The following is an 18,883-nucleotide window of genomic DNA, read 5'->3' as shown; positions in this document are numbered from 1 at the left end:
CCCTCCCCTCTCCACACCATCCTCTTGAGATGTAAACAAATCCAGAGAGAGGTAAACTTCTTTGACTTTCCTCTTGTCATATTGTTAGGGGAACCACTGACCGAAACCGCTCGTGCTGGCCAGGCCCTATAGTAACCACTTGCATGAGTTATCTTAAAACAGGAGGTCCTGGTAAGGAACCCGGAACTAACAAGCAACCTCCAGATAGTGATCACACATTCTCGGTGCTCTGCATTTGATCTGACGGTATCTATGAATAGATCAAATGAATGGAACAAAGTAGGATCTTCCATGGTTAATGACAAATTCCCAAATAAATTCTGTTCCCTCATATAGGAATCATAGTGGCAAAAAGACAAGAGTCTTTTTGTCCTTTTCAGGCAGACTCTGGTGTTCTCTATTTTGGGATCTCCTTTGAAACAGGAGGACCCTTCACCTGGATATACAAACTTCTTTTCCTTATACTGTGGGAGTGGCTCAGATTCCAACCAAAGCATATCCTATAACCTGAGATCCATTCCTCTCTGCTAGTGTCCACCTCTCTGCTATGGGATCAATAAAATTCCTACATAATGGAAGCCTTGAGAAATTAAAAAATACCAAGATGACATTTCTTCATAGATATTTCAAAACTACGACAGAAAAAAGTCCTGAGATTTAAATGGCTACTTTATCTCCTGAACTCTGTTCTTCACTGTCTGGCATCTTCTTTAAGGAGGTGACAAAATTCTGATGCAGGTCACTGGCATTTATATAAGCAAAAATGACTGAATTTTTTTTTTCACTTGAAGAAAGCTGCAGCACGCACTCCCCCAAACCTCCTTTGTGGGAAGAGTCTTGAACTCCTTTTATATAAATAATGATCAACTTCTGTGCTACCTCCTGTTCTCAGAGCTCCTATTCCCAAGGCCAGGCTAGGAAATTGTCAGTTACTCTTAAAAGAGCAGACCTGATAATTAGACTGTATCTAGAGAAAATATAAGGGCCCATCTCTTTATGGCTAGACCCATATTTATTTCTGGCTCAAATGTTATCTTGACCAGGGTTGCCACAAATGGCCATGCAGGCTGTGGGCTGCCCATCTTCAGAAGTGTCACTCACACTGTCATCTGCTTGTGATATCAGGTGGCCAAGGAAAAGCAAGTAAAATGACCATTATTTTATACAGCCGTTTAATTTCTGTACTTTGGTAAGGAAACAAATTTGACCTTACCTCTCAAAGTTCATGAGAAACCAATTTACAAAACAAGGTAACAGTCAAAATTACATTATGTGTACATCCCCTTCAGTACATTATGTGTACTGAAGAGCTAATCTGTGAGCTTCTAGGAGGAGTCACAAGAAGCTACGAAGGAAATGAGTACTGAAATCTAATCCAGTTGTTCTTTCCAGGGTACACATTAGGAGTTTAAAAAAAGAACTGAAGCCAGGATCCCACTCCCTAGGCCAGTCACTGGGGGTGGGGTCTTGGCAACAGAATTTTATAAAGTTCCTTAAGTGATTCCACTATGTAACTGGGGTTAAATAACACAGGTTTAAGCTGTAGTAGATGATCTATGTAGTTGTGATAAACTTCTAGAATGTTAAAACATACTAGGAGAGAAAATAGTAGGAAGGTTTAATACTTGTACTGACTTAAGCCATTATATATTACTGAATTATTAATTTGAGGGTACTTTACAATTCTTTTTATTAGGAACCGGTTACTTAAAGAACTTAAATGTGTTAGAACAGGAGCATGATTGATCTCCAGTCTAGTTACTGAAACATAAATGTTTTCTATTGGCAAAACATGCATAAATACATACATTCTAGATGCAACATAGCAAAATGTTGATGTACAATAATCCTATTCAAGAATATATTGTGAATATACAAAACCGAATATAAAACTCCAAATGACCTTTGAAATGACCTACTCCAAATCCCTCATTTCACAGAGGAAACGGAAGCTTAAAATGGCTGAATTTGCCAATGTCACAAAGTTGCTTAACAACGTAATTGGCTTACTTCAGCCCAATGTACTTTCCATTCCACAGCATGACGGTGAAAAATAAAAATATTTTCGGCAGTTTCTCAATCCACCCTGATTCTTCTGTACTTAAAAGGACAAACTAGAGTAAATGCATCCCCTATGTTTATGATGTTCCTAGAAGAGTCATATGCCAGGATGCAGTCTCTGATGTTTGTTGAGAGCAGAACGATATCTGAAGGCTTTTCCACAATCATTACATCCAAAGGGCTTCTCTCCTGAATGAATTCTCTGATGCTGAATGAGGTAAGTGCTCTGGCTGAAAGTCTTCCTGCATTCATTACAGTTGTAAGGCTTCTCTCCAGTATGAGTATTCTGATGTTCAGTCAGATGAGTGCTCCGGCTAAAGGATTTGTCACATTCATTGCATTTATAGGGTTTCTCTCCAGTGTGAATTCGTTGATGCTGAGCCAGATGGGAGCTCTGGCTAAAGGCCTTTTCACACTTATTACACTGGTAGGGTTTTTCTTCTGTGTGAGTTTTTTGATGTTGAGCCAGAGATGAACAATGTCGAAAGGCTTTGCCACACTTGGCACACTCATAAGGCTTTGCTCCTGTGTGAATTCTCTTATGTTGCGTAAGGTGTATGTTCTGGTTGAAGGCTCGCCCACATTCATTACACTTGTAAGGTCTTTCTCCAGTATGTATTTTCCTATGCTGAATAAGGGATGAGCCATAACTGAAGGTTTTTCCACATTCGTGACACTGATAGGGTTTCTCACCAGTATGAATTCTTTCATGTTTAGCAAGAGATGAACTCCGAATAAAGGCTTTCCCACATTCCTTACATTCATAAGCTTTCTCTTGGGTATGAGTCTTCTGATGTTGATTAAGGTTTGAGAGATAACTGAAAGCCTTTCCACACTCATTGCATTCAAAGGGCTTTTCTCTGGTGTGAATTCTCCGATGCTGAGTAAGGGATGAGCAATAACTGAAGGCCTTTCCACATTCATTGCATTTGTAAGGTTTTTCTCCAGTATGAATTTTTAGATGTTGAGCAAGGGATGACCAGTAACTAAAGGATTTCCCACATTCAGCACAATCATAAGGTTTCTCCCCAGTATGTGTTTTCTGATGTTGAGTGAGGTTTGAGTGCTGACTGAAGGCTTTCCCACATTCATTGCATTCATATGGTTTTTCACCAGTATGAATCATATGATGACGTATAAATGTTGAGGGTCCATTGAAAGCCTTCCCACATTCATTACATTTATAGGTTTTCTCTCCAGTATGAATTTTTTGATGTTGAGTAAGGTGTGTGCTCCTGGTAAAGGTTTTATCACATTCGTCACATTTAAAAGGTTTTTCTCCTGTATGAATTTTCTGATGTTCCATAAAGTGGCCTCTCTGGCTAAAGGCTTTTCCACACTCATTACAAGTATATGGTTTCTCACCAGTGTGAATTCTCTGATGCTGAACAAGATGGGTCCTCTGACTAAAGGCTTTCCCACATTCATCACACTTATAGGGTTTCTCTCCAGTGTGAATTCTTTGATGTTGAGTAAGAGAAGGACCCTCAATGAAGCCTTTTCCACACTGATCACATTTATATGGTTTATCTCCAGTATGAATTCTTTGATGGTTTATAAGGTTTTCACTCCGGCTGAAGGCTTTTTCACATTCATTACATTTGTAGGGTTTTTCTCCAGTATGTGTTCTCTGATGGCGAATAAGAGCTGAACAGTAACTAAAAGCTTTCCCACATTCATTGCACTTACAAGATTTCTCTTTTTTAACCGGCTTTAAATTCTGTTTGACGCTTGTTTTGGTAGAGGTCTCTTCTGGAGATACTTCTTTTTGTGTTAAAAGGTCTGAACTCACATTGATGCTTTTTTCAAAGTCATTATTTACATGGTCTCTCTTCAAAGTAGGTATTGTCTTGTCAGTTATTTTTATTTCCCTTGGCAGGGCCTGTTCATTTGCCTGTTGCCTTTCTGGACTGCCTTCAGATTCCCCAGTTTCTAAGACATTGGAACCCCAAGGATCATCCCTTTTGTGCTTTTCTACTATTGCCTCTGGAGATGGCTCTTCTTCAGAAATGTCCAGCTCTGAGACTGATATGCTATTTTCTGGTCTTGTCTCCCAGTCTGAAAGAGAAAATGTCAGTATTCTCTGAATTGGGGGAAAAAAAACAAACACAACAACAAAAGTGTTATTGTGGGAATGACCTAATGAAACTAAAAATAAAGCCCTCAGCAAATTCTGAGGATTTTCAAACACAGCCCTATTATTTAGGGAGAAATTTGGAAAGAGCTAAGGAGAACGAGAAATAAAATATGAGAGTAGCAAGAGAATGTCTAATTCAACTTCATAGATAATCTCTAAGAACCAGTAAGGGAACTCCATTTAAGTTGATAGTAAATTTAGAAAGTGACCACAGAGATAGATAAGAGGAGACAGAGATGGACTGAATCTAAAGGAGGCAGTCTGAACTGGGATTCCTTGCCAGTGAACAGCAACAAAAAGTCTAAGAAAGAACCATGATTTCAAGACAGGATAAACACAAGACATGACTATGGCTCCATGATTTTTAGCCTAGAAAACGGACAAAATAGTCATATCACTGCTAGAAATGAGAAAGTTGTAAATAGTAGAGGAAGTAATTTAGGTGGAGGAAGATACCGAGTTCAACACTAGGCATTTTGAGAATTAGGAAGAGAAATGGAAGACTACACTATAATGGTGTTTGTGGGGGTGGAAGATGCCAAAAGTAGCAGGATAACTAAAATGTTCAAATATAGGACAGAAAATATCAGCTCAAAAGAAGAAGGAAAAGAATAGCTAAAGCCATAAGAATGTATGTGAAAAAAAAGCAGCAATGGAGGAAGATCCTTGAGAATGTTTAGGGTAATGGGACGAATAAAATATACTAATGAAAGAAAGCAGTTTTTCAGCAAGCAAACAAAAGAATATAAGAAACACAGAACCAAAGTTGTTAAAAAGAAAATGAGAACCAGAAAAGTACATAATCAGGACATAGAGTTACAGTACTCTACTGTCTACTCTGGGATAGTTTGTCTTTTGCCAAGACAAGAAAGATGACAGGGTAGTCAATGCTGGCAGATTCAGTAAAGAAAAAAAGGCTGTGTTTAAAACAGCATTTCTTGGACTTCCCTGGTGGCACAGTGGTTAAGAATCCGCCTGCCAATGCAGGGGACACGGGTTCTAGCCCTGGTCTGGGAAGATCCCACATGCCGTGAAGCAACTAAGCCCATGAACCACAACTACTGAGCCCACGTGCCACAACTACTGAGCCTGTGCTCTAGAGCCCATGAGCCACAACTACTGAGCCCATGTGCCACAACTACTGAAGCCCACGTGCCTAGAGCCTGTGCTCCACAACAAGAGAAGCCATCGCAATGAGAAGCCTGTGCACCACAACGAAGAGTAGCACCCACTCGCCGCAACTAGAGAAAGCCCGTGTGCAGCAGAGACCCAACGCAGCCAACTTAATAAATTAATTAAAATAAAATAAAATAAAATAAAACAGCATTTCTTTGGTTCCACTGGTAACGGGAAGGTACAGCAGACCCCCAGAGAACCCTGAATCTCCTGTGCTGCCAGCCCAGTCATTGTCACCACCATTATCACTGCAAACATAAGAAGCACGGCAGGGACCTAGAGCTGCCTACCATCCTCTCCATACCTGGTACCATGGGAAATGGTACAGCATGCATGAGCATGCAGAAGTGCAGGCAGCCTCACAACAGCAGTGCTTCTCCAGCAGGGACAAGACAATTAATGTAACACAAGTTTTGGGGAACAGCCAATCAGTATAAGAAATGGATATGTTTTCATCAACAAAAATGACACTAAGGATATACTTGTACAGCAGATAGCCATAAAAAATAGCTCCTGGGAAGTACTTCACAGGGAAAAGGATATGGAGACCATGGTCGGATGCTGTTAAAGGCAAAAAGAGTGTGGGAGTGACTGATCTCTAGCTCGAGTTGGAGTTCCAGTTGAAAGCAATAAACATGCAACAGACTGTGACCAATATCATACATATTGTCATATTGTCCACGTACTAACCAAAAGAGTTACCAGAATATCAGAGGTGGGGTAATGAATGAAGGATTGGAGAAAATTCCAGAAAGCCAGACTGAACAGCACCATTCCTACCGCAGGAAGCAATTCTCACTTTACTATATGCAAAGTCGAAGGGCACTGACCACAATATTCAGACACCCATGTGCATGGAGAGGTAATAGAAGGTGCTGACATCCAGGTTGTAAAAGAACAACATAGACCAGTAAGACAGAATATATATCAGAATACAATCACAGTTCTGCAGGGGCCAAGTCACCAAGACAGCCTAAAGAAGAGGATAGGAAAATGACGCAGACAAGGCCCAGGGCCAGTGGCCACCTCAGTGTAACTTTCCAAAAGTTAACAAACTATAAGCACAAGTTAATAAAGTTCTTATTTTTAAAAAATTAGTTTTCTAAATTGTGTTCCATGAAACCATCTTTTTTTTTTTTTTTTGGACACACCGCACAGCACGTGGGATCTTAGTTCCCTGACCAGGGATCAAATCCACACCCCCGCTGCATTGGAAGGGAGTAGTTTTAACCACTGGACTGCAACGGCAGTCCCATGAAACCATCTTTTAAAAGAAAGATTTTAAAGGTGCAATATTAAAAAAAAAACGGAATCACGGTTAGGAGGATGGGGGAGAGAAATGTTACATTCTATGCACTCTGTTGGAAATTCATAATTCCCAACTACAAATTAAAAAAAAAAATTCTGAGTAGTCCTCCAGTAAGAAACCTGCTAAATTTTAGCTAATCCAGTACTTGCTAAATTTGAACATGGCATGCATTGTTTCTCCCCATAAAAAGAACCCCCTACTCCTACCTCATTAAATCTGGAGATATATTCCTTACCTAGAGTGACTAAGTTTGTACATTTTTTCAGGGTCAGATCTTTGAAGAAGTCTCTCTGTGCAGTTTGGGAATTGATGGTTTACAAGAAAGTTATTCAAAATTTCAAGGGCAGTCCAATAAGTGATAGGGTCAGAAGCTACACAATGAGATTAAGACAGGAACAGGTGATGAAGAAATGACGGCTACAGGTATGGAACTCACTTTTGCACAGTTTGGTTGGGAAAGCAAGAAGGCAGACTGGATGGTGGCCAGAAAGATTAACAGTGTTGAGTGAAAGTATTTGGAATTTAGGTTACCTATTTCTGTTTGAAGGTACTGGGGGTGGAGGCTGTAGATCCAAAAAGAAAACTGTAAGGGTGAAAAGTGGGGTAATAATTATGAGACCAGGGCCCCAAAGGAGGCTGGGAAAGGAGGAATCCAGATTCCATGTCAAGAAGTTGCCTTTAGAAAAAAGCAAGAAGGATAATAACTCCTTTGAAAGGAGTACAAAATTAGAATACATGTTGAGACATTTACTGTTTTGACAAAGCATAAGAGAGTCCAGGGCTTCCCTGGTGGTGCAGTGGTTGAGAGTCTGCCTGCCGATGCAGGGGACACGGGTTCGTGCCCCGGTCCGGGAGGATCCCACAAGCCACGGAGCGGCTGGGCCCGTGAGCCATGGCCGCTGGGCCTGCGCATCCGGAACCTGTGCTCCACAACGGAAGAGGCCACAACAGTGAGAGGCCCGCGTACCGCAAAAAAAAAAAGAGTCCAGATGCCTTCCCATTCTCCACAGGAGCCACTTTAAAGAGAAGTACATCTACATTTCAGACGTAAAATCCTCTCATCACGCTGGTGGTTAGTGTCAATAACACTCATCTGCCGGGTATCCATTACTTACCTCCAGGGGCACCTACTGGAATGCTGGGCTCCACAATCCATGGCTCTGTCCCTTGCTCTAACTGGGAAATCACATCAGGTTTGGAAACTTGGAGTCCTGCTCATAGGGGTAAAAAAAGTTACCTGTCTGCACTGAGAGAAAAGTGCTGTATCAGAGTTCAGTCTCATCACTTTGTCTTTAGAGGAAAGGATACATGGACAAATCAGATGGAGTAAAGCATATAAAGCACATACAGCTTCCATGTTATACATTCCCAGATGTGGTATAACTTGGGAACTGATCTGGGTTCAGAAAAATTATTAGTTTGTCCTTCTAGTTGCTAGAGAGTAGAAACCTTTTCAAAACCTTTCAAAGTTTAGGAATCTTTGGTTCCTTAATGGCAAAACTCACCTAAGCACAAGAGCACCCTCCTCCTACACACCCCCAGATATTAACGCAGAGAAGTCATCCTTACCTATAGAGACCAGATGTGTATAATTTTCCAATGTCACATCCCTGAATAAATCTCTCTGTACAGGATCCAGCTGTTTCCATTCTTCCTGGGTAAAGTCCACGATCACATCCTTGAAGGTCACTGATTCCTGAAATACCAAACATATTTCTGCTTAGCCATAAAGGGTTTACCTCAGAAAGGGGTAAAGTTAGCAATACTGACAGAAGTAAGGCAAGCTCTGGGCTATCTGAAAAATGATTTTGATATTTTCTCCTTCGTAAAATGAATATAAAAACAAAACCTGACTCATAGGACTATTGCAAGAATTAAATAAGCAATGTTCAATATTAAATGCTTAATTTAAGGTCTAGAATATAACAAGTGCTCAGTCAATGTTGGCCACTGTTATTGTTGTTATTGATCTTCATAATCATCATCATCATGATCTCTGTGTTCCAAGATATATCAAGTATTAAGAATATACCTATTAACATCAATAATATGTTTTACTACCTGTAAGTGCAAAAACAAAAACGTTTTTGAAAGAATTTGAGGAGGAGACTTACCCTACCACATTTCAAAATATACTAAGTAACATACCAAAATATACCGAAAGAAAAGATAAATTAGAACAGAGTGGTCTAGTATGGAATAAAACTCAATGAAAAACAGAGAAACCCAAAATATAGCCATGTTTATAAGAACTAAATGGGATTAAGCAACTTTCAAATTAGTTTTAAAAAGCTGGATTATTCACTAAATGGTGTCATAACAAATGCTGTCTATTTGAGAAAAGAAACTAAGGTGAGTTCCCTACTTCACAGCATACACAAAAATATCTGCTGGATTAGAGACTGAATTTTAAAGAAAAAGCAAAAATAAAATAGAATAAAAGACAGAAAAATAGTTTTATAAGCTTGATATGTGGAAGGCAAAAATTATAAGACAGAGAGACTGACACATAAAACCACATAAAAATGTAAAACTTCTGTAGAAAACCATAAATAAAATGCAATATTCTGAGTTGCTACAACTAATTAGCAGAAAAAATGAACAACCTACAACAATAACCAACAAAGGCCGACAACCCAAACAGGCAATTCACCCAAACCATTGTTAACAAACCATGAAAAGATGCTCCACTCCAAGAAAAACATAATAAAACAATGAGATACCAGATTAGTGAACACTGCTTAAAGTGCTCATGTGTATTACGGTGGGAACAGGGCCCTAATGCAATCTATCAGGGGGCACTCTGCCAGGATCTATCAAAACTTTAAATACATATATCATTCAATCCAGATTTATAGCTTGTAGGAATTTATTCTTTAGAAACACCTCAGGGTGCAAAGACATATGTAAAAATTTCCTTGCAACATTGTGAGGGGAAAAAAAAAGCAAACTTAAATGTCTATTAATAGGATAGTGGTTAAAGAATTCATGGTACATCCATACTAAAGCAGCTTATGTAGACATTTTAAAAATAAAGTGTCTCTATATGTACTGATTAGGAAATATATATCATATTAAAAATAGCATACATGGTATTATCCCATTTTTATTTTTATGAATAGGAAAGTTTGTATGTAAATGCAGAGAAAAAGCTAAAAGAATACACTACCGAATATTATCAGTGCGACTGTTTAGTGGGACTCTTGAGGCAATGCAGGGGAACTTCCTACTTTTTCTTTATTTATTATGTATTTGAAACTGGGCAAGTGAGTTAATTTTGTTTCAAAATAGATAAATAAATTATTGGGACTTCTACTTCTAACCACGACAGAGTTACTGGACTAGCTCTCCAAGAGTAAACAACTGTAAAACTCAAACTGAAACAAGTGCTTTCGTATTTTTGAACAGCAGACAGAACAGAACTGTGATCCCTGAGAGAAGGGAGACAATCACATGAGCCCCACAGACCCTTCAGTTTCCTGCCTGGAGGCAGAAACTGAGCAAGACACAGTGGTCTCACTGAACTAAGGAAACAAAGGTGGCAGCTCAGGACTACAGAGGCAGGGAATTTGCAGGGTAGATACTAGAGAGAAGGGAGATACAAAGAGGAGGAGCTCCAAAACTCTGGTGTAAATACTATCTCCACAGGCCATATCAAGTTACCAATGTGACATAACTGAACCCAGAGTTAAGAAGACATACGCACAATCAGTTCCCACAAACAGTTCCAGCGCGCTTTAGGAGCAGCACAAGTTTAGCCTGTGAGGAAAGAGTTAAAGCAGCAAGTCCGGCTTGCCCAATCCTTGCTAATCTCCAGGGACACTTGGATCCATGTTTCTGAACCTTAAACAAGCTCTGAAAACTAATGTTTATATAGTCACCGATTGACGATGTTATTGTGTGCCTGGAGCACTGGGACAGGATGTACCAGACTGTCAGCATTGTTTAAAGTATACATGAAGATTTACGATGCACATGTGGTGCCTAGTTTGAGGTCTGCACCATGGCTGGTCAACAGCAAGTACACGCTGATGTATGTGATCAGCTCCCTTTAAGAACTCTGGACTGTGAGACTCAAGAAGACTTCCCTGGGTAGAGACATTTCTCTGTCTCTATGGACAACAGCTCTAGAGAAAGTACATCTGTGTGATCATCACACAAGGAGGACTTGGAAGCCTGCACCTGATTTCTTTGGATTCTTATAAATATCTTTGTCCTTCTGATGCGTTTTGTATCCTTTGTTGTAATGATCCCTATCCCTGAGTTATGCTGCTGGGTTGGGTGGGTCATCCTAGCATATCACTGAACTAAAGTGTAGTCACAGACCCCATGAAACACAGTCCTAGAATAAGGCTACACTAGGTCAGCCCTAACAAAGCTTACAGTTCAAAACCAAACCTCAAAAGGATCAAGCTGTGGCCAAGATGGGATTAACAGGACTGAATTTACCCTCCTTCATTAAAATAACCAACAAATTCCATACAAAACATATGAAACAACAGTTTCCAAGGCACTGAATCTCAGATAACAAAGAATAGTGATCCCCAAGAATCAGTAAACAAATGAAGTGAGCCCTACAACTGCTCCAGCTTACTACCTTGAGAGTGTCCAGGCAGGGGTGCAGGGAAGGGGAACCCAGGAGCGAACCAGCAGACTCCTTGAACTGAAGAGGTAATGCTGAGAGTTTGGGGAAGTCAAGGCGACTAGAGTTCACACAGAGTACTGTAGGGAAGAGAGCTACAGAGGAAAAAAGCAAGAACTGCAGAAACTCTCCTAACCCCTCCAGACCACATACATTTTTGTTGAGTCTCTGTTTTCCATGGTACTCATTTCACCTTTTTAATATTTAGCAGTTATTTGGTCTATTCAGGTAAAGTATCAAGTTTTGTACTTCTTCTGCTCTCTCATCAGTGGCACATGGCAAGACGTAAGCGAGAAGTTAAGTGGTGAATATATTAGTTAAGCTGGAGAGGCAGAGCTAAGAAAAAAGTGGTTGGCAGATGGGAGCCCAGAATGAACTGCCAACATTGGTTTTCAGCTAAACATAACCCACAGCAAAAGAATACACAATCCCACTCTAACGACTGAAATGACATTTGAGGAAATCCCAACTTACCTGAAAACTAGCTGATGGGAGTGAAGTATGTCCCCCTTGGAGAAGGGCAGACTCTGGAGAAGACAGATCTAGGGGAGGAAAAAGAAACCACAATGAATCCTGTCCAAGTTAGCTGTTCCCAGCAATCCACAAAATCCACTTATTTTTCTATATGAAAACAGCAGGAACTATTTCTGCCATTTGAGAAGCCATTTCCTTCTCAAAATCCAAAAAAAAAAAAAAAATGTAACTGCTGACTAGGACCCTCGTACTCTCATGGGTAGGCTTAGGAATTAAAGCATTACTTTAAGATTCACAATTTTGCCCCTAGATACTTACAGTCACATGGATCATACAACTCAATCTACATTCCTCATTAAGTGAGGCAAAATATTTCTGCTGCCTTCTCTGCTACATATAAAATATGAATTAATAATCAGATTACTTTCCAAAAGTCTTCCCATGCCCTTTGAAACGTTGCTATTAGTATAAATTATATATCACACCGACATATACTTATCTATATTACCTACCTACCACAGTGTCTAAACTTAAATACACATGGTCAATACTAACTACTGGCAAGAATACAGAGAGATTAGAACTTTTGTACATTGCTGTGGAAGTAAACATTTACCAATCATTTAGAAAAACTGTTTGGCAGTATATACCAAAGCTATACGTACACCTGCCCTATGACTCAGCAATCCCACTCCTGTGCATATATCCAGAGAAATGAGGGGTTATGTCCACCAAAAGACTTGTACAAGACTCTTCACAGCAGGTTTATTTATAATATGCCCAGATTAGAAACAATCCAAATGTCTTTCAGCAGAATGGATAAACTGTGATATAGTCATACAATACAATATTATCCCACAGTGTAAAAGAATGAGCTCTTGCTTTACCTAACAACACGGATGTATCTCATAAACAATACTGAGCAAAATAAGCCAAACACAAAAGAATGCATACTGGGACTTCCCTGGTGGCGCAGTGGTTAAGAATCCGCCTGCCAATGCAGGGGAGACGGGTTCGAGCCCTGGTCCTGGAAGATCCTACATGCCGCCGAGCAACTAAGCCCGTGGGCTACAACTACTGAGCCTGTGTTCTAGAGCCCACACGCCACAACTACTGATGCCCATGCGCCGCAACAAGAGAAGCCACCGCAATGAGAAGCCCGCGCACCTCAACGAAGAGTAGCCTCTGCTCGCCACAACTAAAGAAAGCCCATGCAACAGTGATGAAGACCCAACGAGCCAAAAATAAATAAATAAATAAAATTTTTAAGAAAAGAATGCATACTGTATGAGGACATTTACAGGCATACCTCGTTTTATTGTGCTTCACTTTATTTGCACTTCACAGATACCATGTTTGTTTTTACAAATTGAAGGCTTGTGGCAACCCTATGTCGAGCAAGGCTATCAGCACCATTTTTCCAACAGCATTTGCTCACTTCATGTCTCTGTGTCACATTTCAGTAATTCTCGCAATATTTCAAACGTTTTATTATTACTATATTTGTAATGGTGATCTATGATCAGTAATTTTTGATGCTACTACTATAAATTGCTGAAGGCTCAGAAGATGTTTAGCATTTTTTAGCAATAACATATAGTTTTAGATTAAGGTATATACTTTTTTTTTTTACACATAGTACTATTGCACAATTAATAGACTACAGTATAGTGTAAACATAACTTTTATATGCGCTGGGAAACCAAGAAATTCATGAGATTCAGTTTATTTCAATATCTGATTTACTGCAGTGGTTGGAACTGAACCCACAATATCTCTGAGGTGTGCCTGTATATTAAGTACAAAAACTTAGACTAGTGGTTACCTCTGGAGGGTTACTGACTGAGCAGGCACACAAGAGAGACCTCTGGGGCATTAGAAACATTTCATATCTTAGTGTGGGTAGTGGTTACACTGGCATATAATATATAAAAATTAATCAACTGGTACGCTTAAGATATGTGCACTTAATGTAGTAACTTACACATCAATAAACAAAACAGAAACAAACTTTGCTCTTGGGGAAGCCTATTCAGAGTAATGGTTGACGGGAAAGTCTGATTCTCAGAAAGTAGAGGAAGTAATAAAAGGAACTATTATTCCAGACTTAATTTGACCAGTAATGGAAAACTGTCTTGTAAAAGAAATCTTGAGAAGAAAATGAAGATGTTAGTTGGAGGAAAGTTGAGGAAATGTTGTACATAGGCAGATATGTACCCAAGACTTTAGGAAAATAGAATAAAGAGAAATGTCTTAGGTAAGATGATTTTGATTCCAAGTAACAGAAACCAACAAAACCAACAACAGTAACAGCTATAGAAACCAACTAAGTGCCTGGCAATAGTAAATGCTCAGTAAGTGTTACAAATATTACCATGACTATAAGGGACAGAGGCTCATGAAAGTTAATCCTAACTATACAATCGTGAAAAATCCCAAAAAGAAAAAAAAGGCAAAGCCTTAAAATGAAACCATTTGGGCTGATTTAATTCTGAGGAAGTTAGAATTAAAAAGAATATTTATGAAAGATATAAGAGGCAAAGAGCTGAGAAGGGGAGAAGGGATGTCATCAACATGGTGGAATAAGAATTTTCTACCATCTTCCCCACAAAAAACACTGATTTAGACAACCATCCATGGTTGAGAGTGTCTTTGTGGAAGTCCAGGAGTCTAGCACAGAAGTTCCAGCACACCACTGGAACAACAACAACAAAAAATCCAACATGGATGCATTGAAGAGGGTAAGAGGAACAGTTTCATTTTACCAGCATCACCCTCAAGGAGGTACAGCTCAGTGCCAAGGCGGCCTTCTTGGCCTGTGATTTCTCTCACGGAAAAAAGTGAAAGCATGTGAGTGCCCAGGTTCCCCAGCAGTATGGGACACCACCAAAGATACCCACTTCTTTCTCACCTCATCCAGAATACTGAGGTGTCCTAAGAGAATGAGGGGAAGAGAGCAGCTGGGAGAACAGCAGCCGTGGCACTTGGAGGGTATATCAAAGGAACATGGATCCTACTAACCACTTCACAGACTCAATCAGGAAGCCTGACAAAGAGCCACTGGGGATGCTTCACTTGTGGATCCTCCCAACTGCAATGCTCCATGCACCTCTCCTATACACCCTCCCCACAACCTATGGCCAGCTCTCTGTGCACACCCTAATGGTGGCAAGAGGAGCTTTTATAGATAGCTATGAACACACACAGAAAGCCAGCCTGACTCTGCATGATTTGGAGAAAGCTACCAAAAGCACCTGAGCATTAGCACCACCAAGGAAAAGCAAAGGTGAAGCTGTTAGCACCCAGCCTGGTTTTGCAGGATTAAGAGAAGGCATACAATCTTAAGAATCCCCCTCAAGAGGGAACAAAAAGCATGGAGCAGATGTCTGCAGAGAGGATCTGAGAAAGCCTCAGAATCCCTAACAGAATTGCTGATGGAGGATATTTCTCTCCCAAAGCCAATCAGTAAAGACAGGAGGAGGTGATTTCATCAGTGGTGTTTCTATACACTAAAAAGGAAATATCTGCAAAAGAAATAAAGAAAATAATCCCATTTAGAACAGCATCAAAAACAATAAAAGACTTAGAAATAACTTTCACCAAGGAGATGAAAGATCTGTGGAATGAAAACTATAAGTCATTGATGAAAGAATTTGAAGAAGGCACAAATAAATGGAAAGACATCCTGTGTTCATGGATGAGAAGAATTTCTATTGTTAAACTGTCCATACTACTCAAAGTCATCTATAGATTAAATGTAATCCCTATCAAAATTCCAATGGCATTTTTCACAGAAATAGAAAAAAAATTCTAAAATTTGTATGGAATCGAAAAAGACCCCTAAAAGCCAAAGCAATCCTGACAAAGAAAAACAAAGCTGGAGGCATCAAACTATATTATAAAGCTACAGCAATCAAAACAATAAGGTACTGTCATAAAATAGACACAGATACCAATGGAACAGAATTGAGAGCCCAGAAATAAAGTCTCCTATATATGATCAACTAATATTTGACAAGGGACCAAAAATACTTAACGGGGAAAGGACAGTCTCTTCAACAAATGGTGGTGGGAAAACACCATTTGGGATTATTTGGGATAACATGGATGGACTCTGAAGGCATTATGCTAAGTGAAATAAGAAAGAGGAAGACAAATACTGCATGATCTCATATGTGGAATCTAAAAGGTCCGAACACAGAAACAAAGAGCAGAATGAGAGTTTTCAGGGGCTGGAGGGTGGGGGAAATGGGGAGATTTTGGATAAAGGGTACAAACTTTAAGTTACAAATAAGTTCTGGAGAGCTAACGTACAGTATGGTAATTATTGTTAACAATACGGTATTATACACTTGCAAGTTGCTAAGAGAATAAATCTTAAACATTCTCATCACACACACACCCCACCAAATATGTGTGGTAACCAATGTGGTTAACTAACCTTATTGTGGTAATCATTTTGCAATATATAGGTGGGTCAAATCATAACACTGGACAACTTAAACTTACACAATGTCAGGGTAAATTATATCTCAATAAAGCTGTAAAAAACTTCTCAGCAAAATTTTGTAGCTTTCAGTGTAGAGATCTTGCATATTTTTGTTGGTTTATATTCTTGTTTCATATTTTGGATGCTATTATAAATGGAATTATTATTTTTATTACAATTTCTAATTGTTCATTGGTGATAGAATGAAACAGTTGATTTTTCCATCATACTTTTTGTTTTGAGATAATTGTAGATACACATGCAGTTGTGAGAAATAAAACAGAGATTCTTTGTATCTTTAGAAAAAAGAGCTGAGAACAAATATAAGGTATAGCTCAAACCTAAATAAATAATGTTAAGATTTCTAATGATATTAAACAAATCCGAGAAAAAGGACTGTATGATAGCAGCTAGGTTAAACCAAACCTGACTGCATAGCCATACCTACAGAATGTAAAGACAATGACAATGCAGAAAGAAGTCTACAGTGACATATCACAGGGCTCTGTCCTTACCCTGACCTGTTGAATGACATATAGGAAGAAAGAGAAGGAATATTCATTAAATATGCTAGTGACATAAAGTTGGAAAGAACAGTTAAAACACTGAATAACCAAGTTAATATTAATTATTAATTATTCTGACAAGCTGGAACACTTGGCCAAAAAATGTGAACAATCATAATAAATGTGAAGTCCTGACATTAAGGATAAAAAACAAGTCTATTATACAAGGATGACATAAATCTAGTTCACAGCAGTTTATGTAAAAAAGATCTAGGACTAACAGCATAATATCTCTGATTTTTTAAAAAGCAAATACAATCTGATACTAAACAGCAGAAATATCCAAATCAAAAGAAATAGTATGTCACACTTTAAGGTATTTTTCAAAGTACATCTAAATGACTGTTTAGTTTTAGGCAATGCATTTTAAGAAGCATGCTATCATGCAGTAGAGTTTTTAGAGAAGAGGTCTAGATATATCGCATGGAGACCCATCAAAGGAACTGAGGCTATTTTGCTTTGAGAAGAAAAAGAATCTGTGAGTAGGAGTTGTAACAGCTGAATTCACATATCTGAAGGGCAGCAATGTTAAAGAGAGAGCAGTCTCTTGCTTTTGGGGACTAAGAACTAAGATCAACACAGAAGTTACAGGGAAAGGCACTTCTGCCTCATATAAGGAACTAAAAAAAGAAAGCACCAACAAGGGAATAGTCTGCACCCAAAATGGAGCTTAATGCCACAATTGTTCAGGCATAGGCTTAACAGATGGTCATCCGCCAAGGATATTTCAGAACTGATTCTTACATTGAAGAGATGATTACCAAGATTTTTTCTGACTGTAAGATTATCATTCCAATTTTTAATAAATAGAAATCATGTGAGGGTCACAGACATTCTGAATCATTACTCCTTTTCATTCCCCAATCCCAAAGCCAAGCAGAATTAACTCTTCCTCCAAGTCTCTCCCTATAATGTAAATAAGAATCTCTCCCTATGATGTAATTGTTTCTTTTCTCGATCGTCATATAAGGTTCCCTCCTTCCACTTCTTCCAGCTCTGTCAAGTATTTAATCTTCATGTCATGGCTGTTCTTTTGCCCCCATTATCCCACTCTCTCCCAAGTCGTCCCCACTACCTTCCATCTCAGGTGCTCATCCCGTTCCTCTTGAAATCTGGACACCAGGGTTTCCCAAGCAGCGTCCCTCCAGTGGGGTCCTCTCTCTGGAGCCCAGATGTCCGGCACGAGTCTGTGCCCTTACACACAGTGAAGCTGGCTGCCCTAAAAGACACAAGATGGGGTCAGCGGCAACCGTCACAAAATCACACCTCAAGAGTTTTGCACAGTGGCCAAGAGGTCCTTGGAAAAGAGAAGTGCCCGGAGAGAACAGTAAAGAGGCATGTGGCACTCCCGCTGAACAAAAACAGAATGGAGATCGAGTACGCAGGTTCGGCCCCAGATTCCAAAAGACCCCTGGCGCCTACCCTAGAATCTGGGCAGAGGCGCCCACCTACTCGGACGGTTACCTCGGTGCACACTTGTGGGTTCACACCCCCGCGGGCTCAAGAAGACACACCTGTTGCGGAGCGGAAAAGCTGGAAGGTGGACAAACAGGGCGGGGCTCGGCTCGCGTCCTTCCTCCTAGGCCGGAACAAAAGAACAAAGCCCTCCCAGGGATCGGGGCGGAATAGTCCCACACTAAAGGAGGAGAGGGGAGCCCCCTTCGAGGACTCCCCAGCTCCCTCTCGCAGAGGCCGCTTCAAGCGGAGAGAGAGAGGGGTGACGTCACGCGGCCAGAGGGGCTGGCGGTTGCCATAGTGATACCTGGGCTTCCCTCCCGCTAGAGCGATTTTCGCACTCTGATCCCGGGTCCAGAAGCTCTGGGACAATCACCAGACCTAGTGAAGGGAGCCGAAGCAGCTGGACTTTCCCCCTCGCCAAGCTCTTTTCACGCCTACAGCCGGCTTCAACGGCCACTTCCGCTGGTGGGAGAAGAGAACACCCACCCCCCCACCCGCTCGCTAGCGTTAAACCGCGCCCCGCGGACACATAGGACTACGATTCCCAGAGTGCTCCACGACGCTAAACTCC

The 18,883-nt window shown here is 40.2% G+C and overlaps 2 protein-coding genes across 7 annotated transcripts in view; one reads left to right on the top strand and one right to left on the bottom strand.

Annotated features, from left to right (window-relative positions):
• ZNF391 (zinc finger protein 391) overlaps window positions 1–6,481 on the top strand; it is a 21,541-nt gene extending 15,060 nt beyond the window's left edge. Inside the window, exon 4 of the transcript XR_004480137.2 lies at window positions 3,941–6,481. The gene's annotated coding sequence lies outside the window, so the exon portion shown is untranslated. The remainder of the gene's footprint in view (window positions 1–3,940) is intronic.
• Window positions 1,156–18,883, bottom strand: ZNF184 (zinc finger protein 184). 6 transcript variants are annotated; one of them, XM_033417041.2, is made up of 7 exons: window positions 18,617–18,881; window positions 18,319–18,433; window positions 17,930–18,073; window positions 11,800–11,867; window positions 8,253–8,379; window positions 7,799–7,894; window positions 1,156–4,119 (listed from the first exon to the last, which is right to left on the bottom strand). In XM_033417041.2, the coding sequence occupies exons 3-7, from the start codon at window positions 17,934–17,936 to the stop codon at window positions 2,159–2,161; spliced, it is 2,259 nt and encodes a 752-aa protein (XP_033272932.1). In that variant the 5' UTR covers window positions 17,937–18,073; window positions 18,319–18,433; window positions 18,617–18,881; the 3' UTR covers window positions 1,156–2,158. The 6 variants fall into 6 exon arrangements, with proteins under 6 accessions (XP_033272932.1, XP_033272930.1, XP_033272934.1 ...); XM_033417039.2 differs by having other exon boundaries at window positions 18,369–18,433; XM_033417043.2 differs by having other exon boundaries at window positions 18,691–18,881.

The sequence above is a fragment of the Orcinus orca genome, chromosome 10, assembly GCF_937001465.1.
Source record: "Orcinus orca chromosome 10, mOrcOrc1.1, whole genome shotgun sequence".
NCBI classification, from domain to species: Eukaryota; Metazoa; Chordata; class Mammalia; order Artiodactyla; family Delphinidae; genus Orcinus; species Orcinus orca.
The sequence above is the reverse complement of the archived record's forward strand: the minus strand, read 5'-3'. Positions and strand labels throughout refer to the sequence as shown.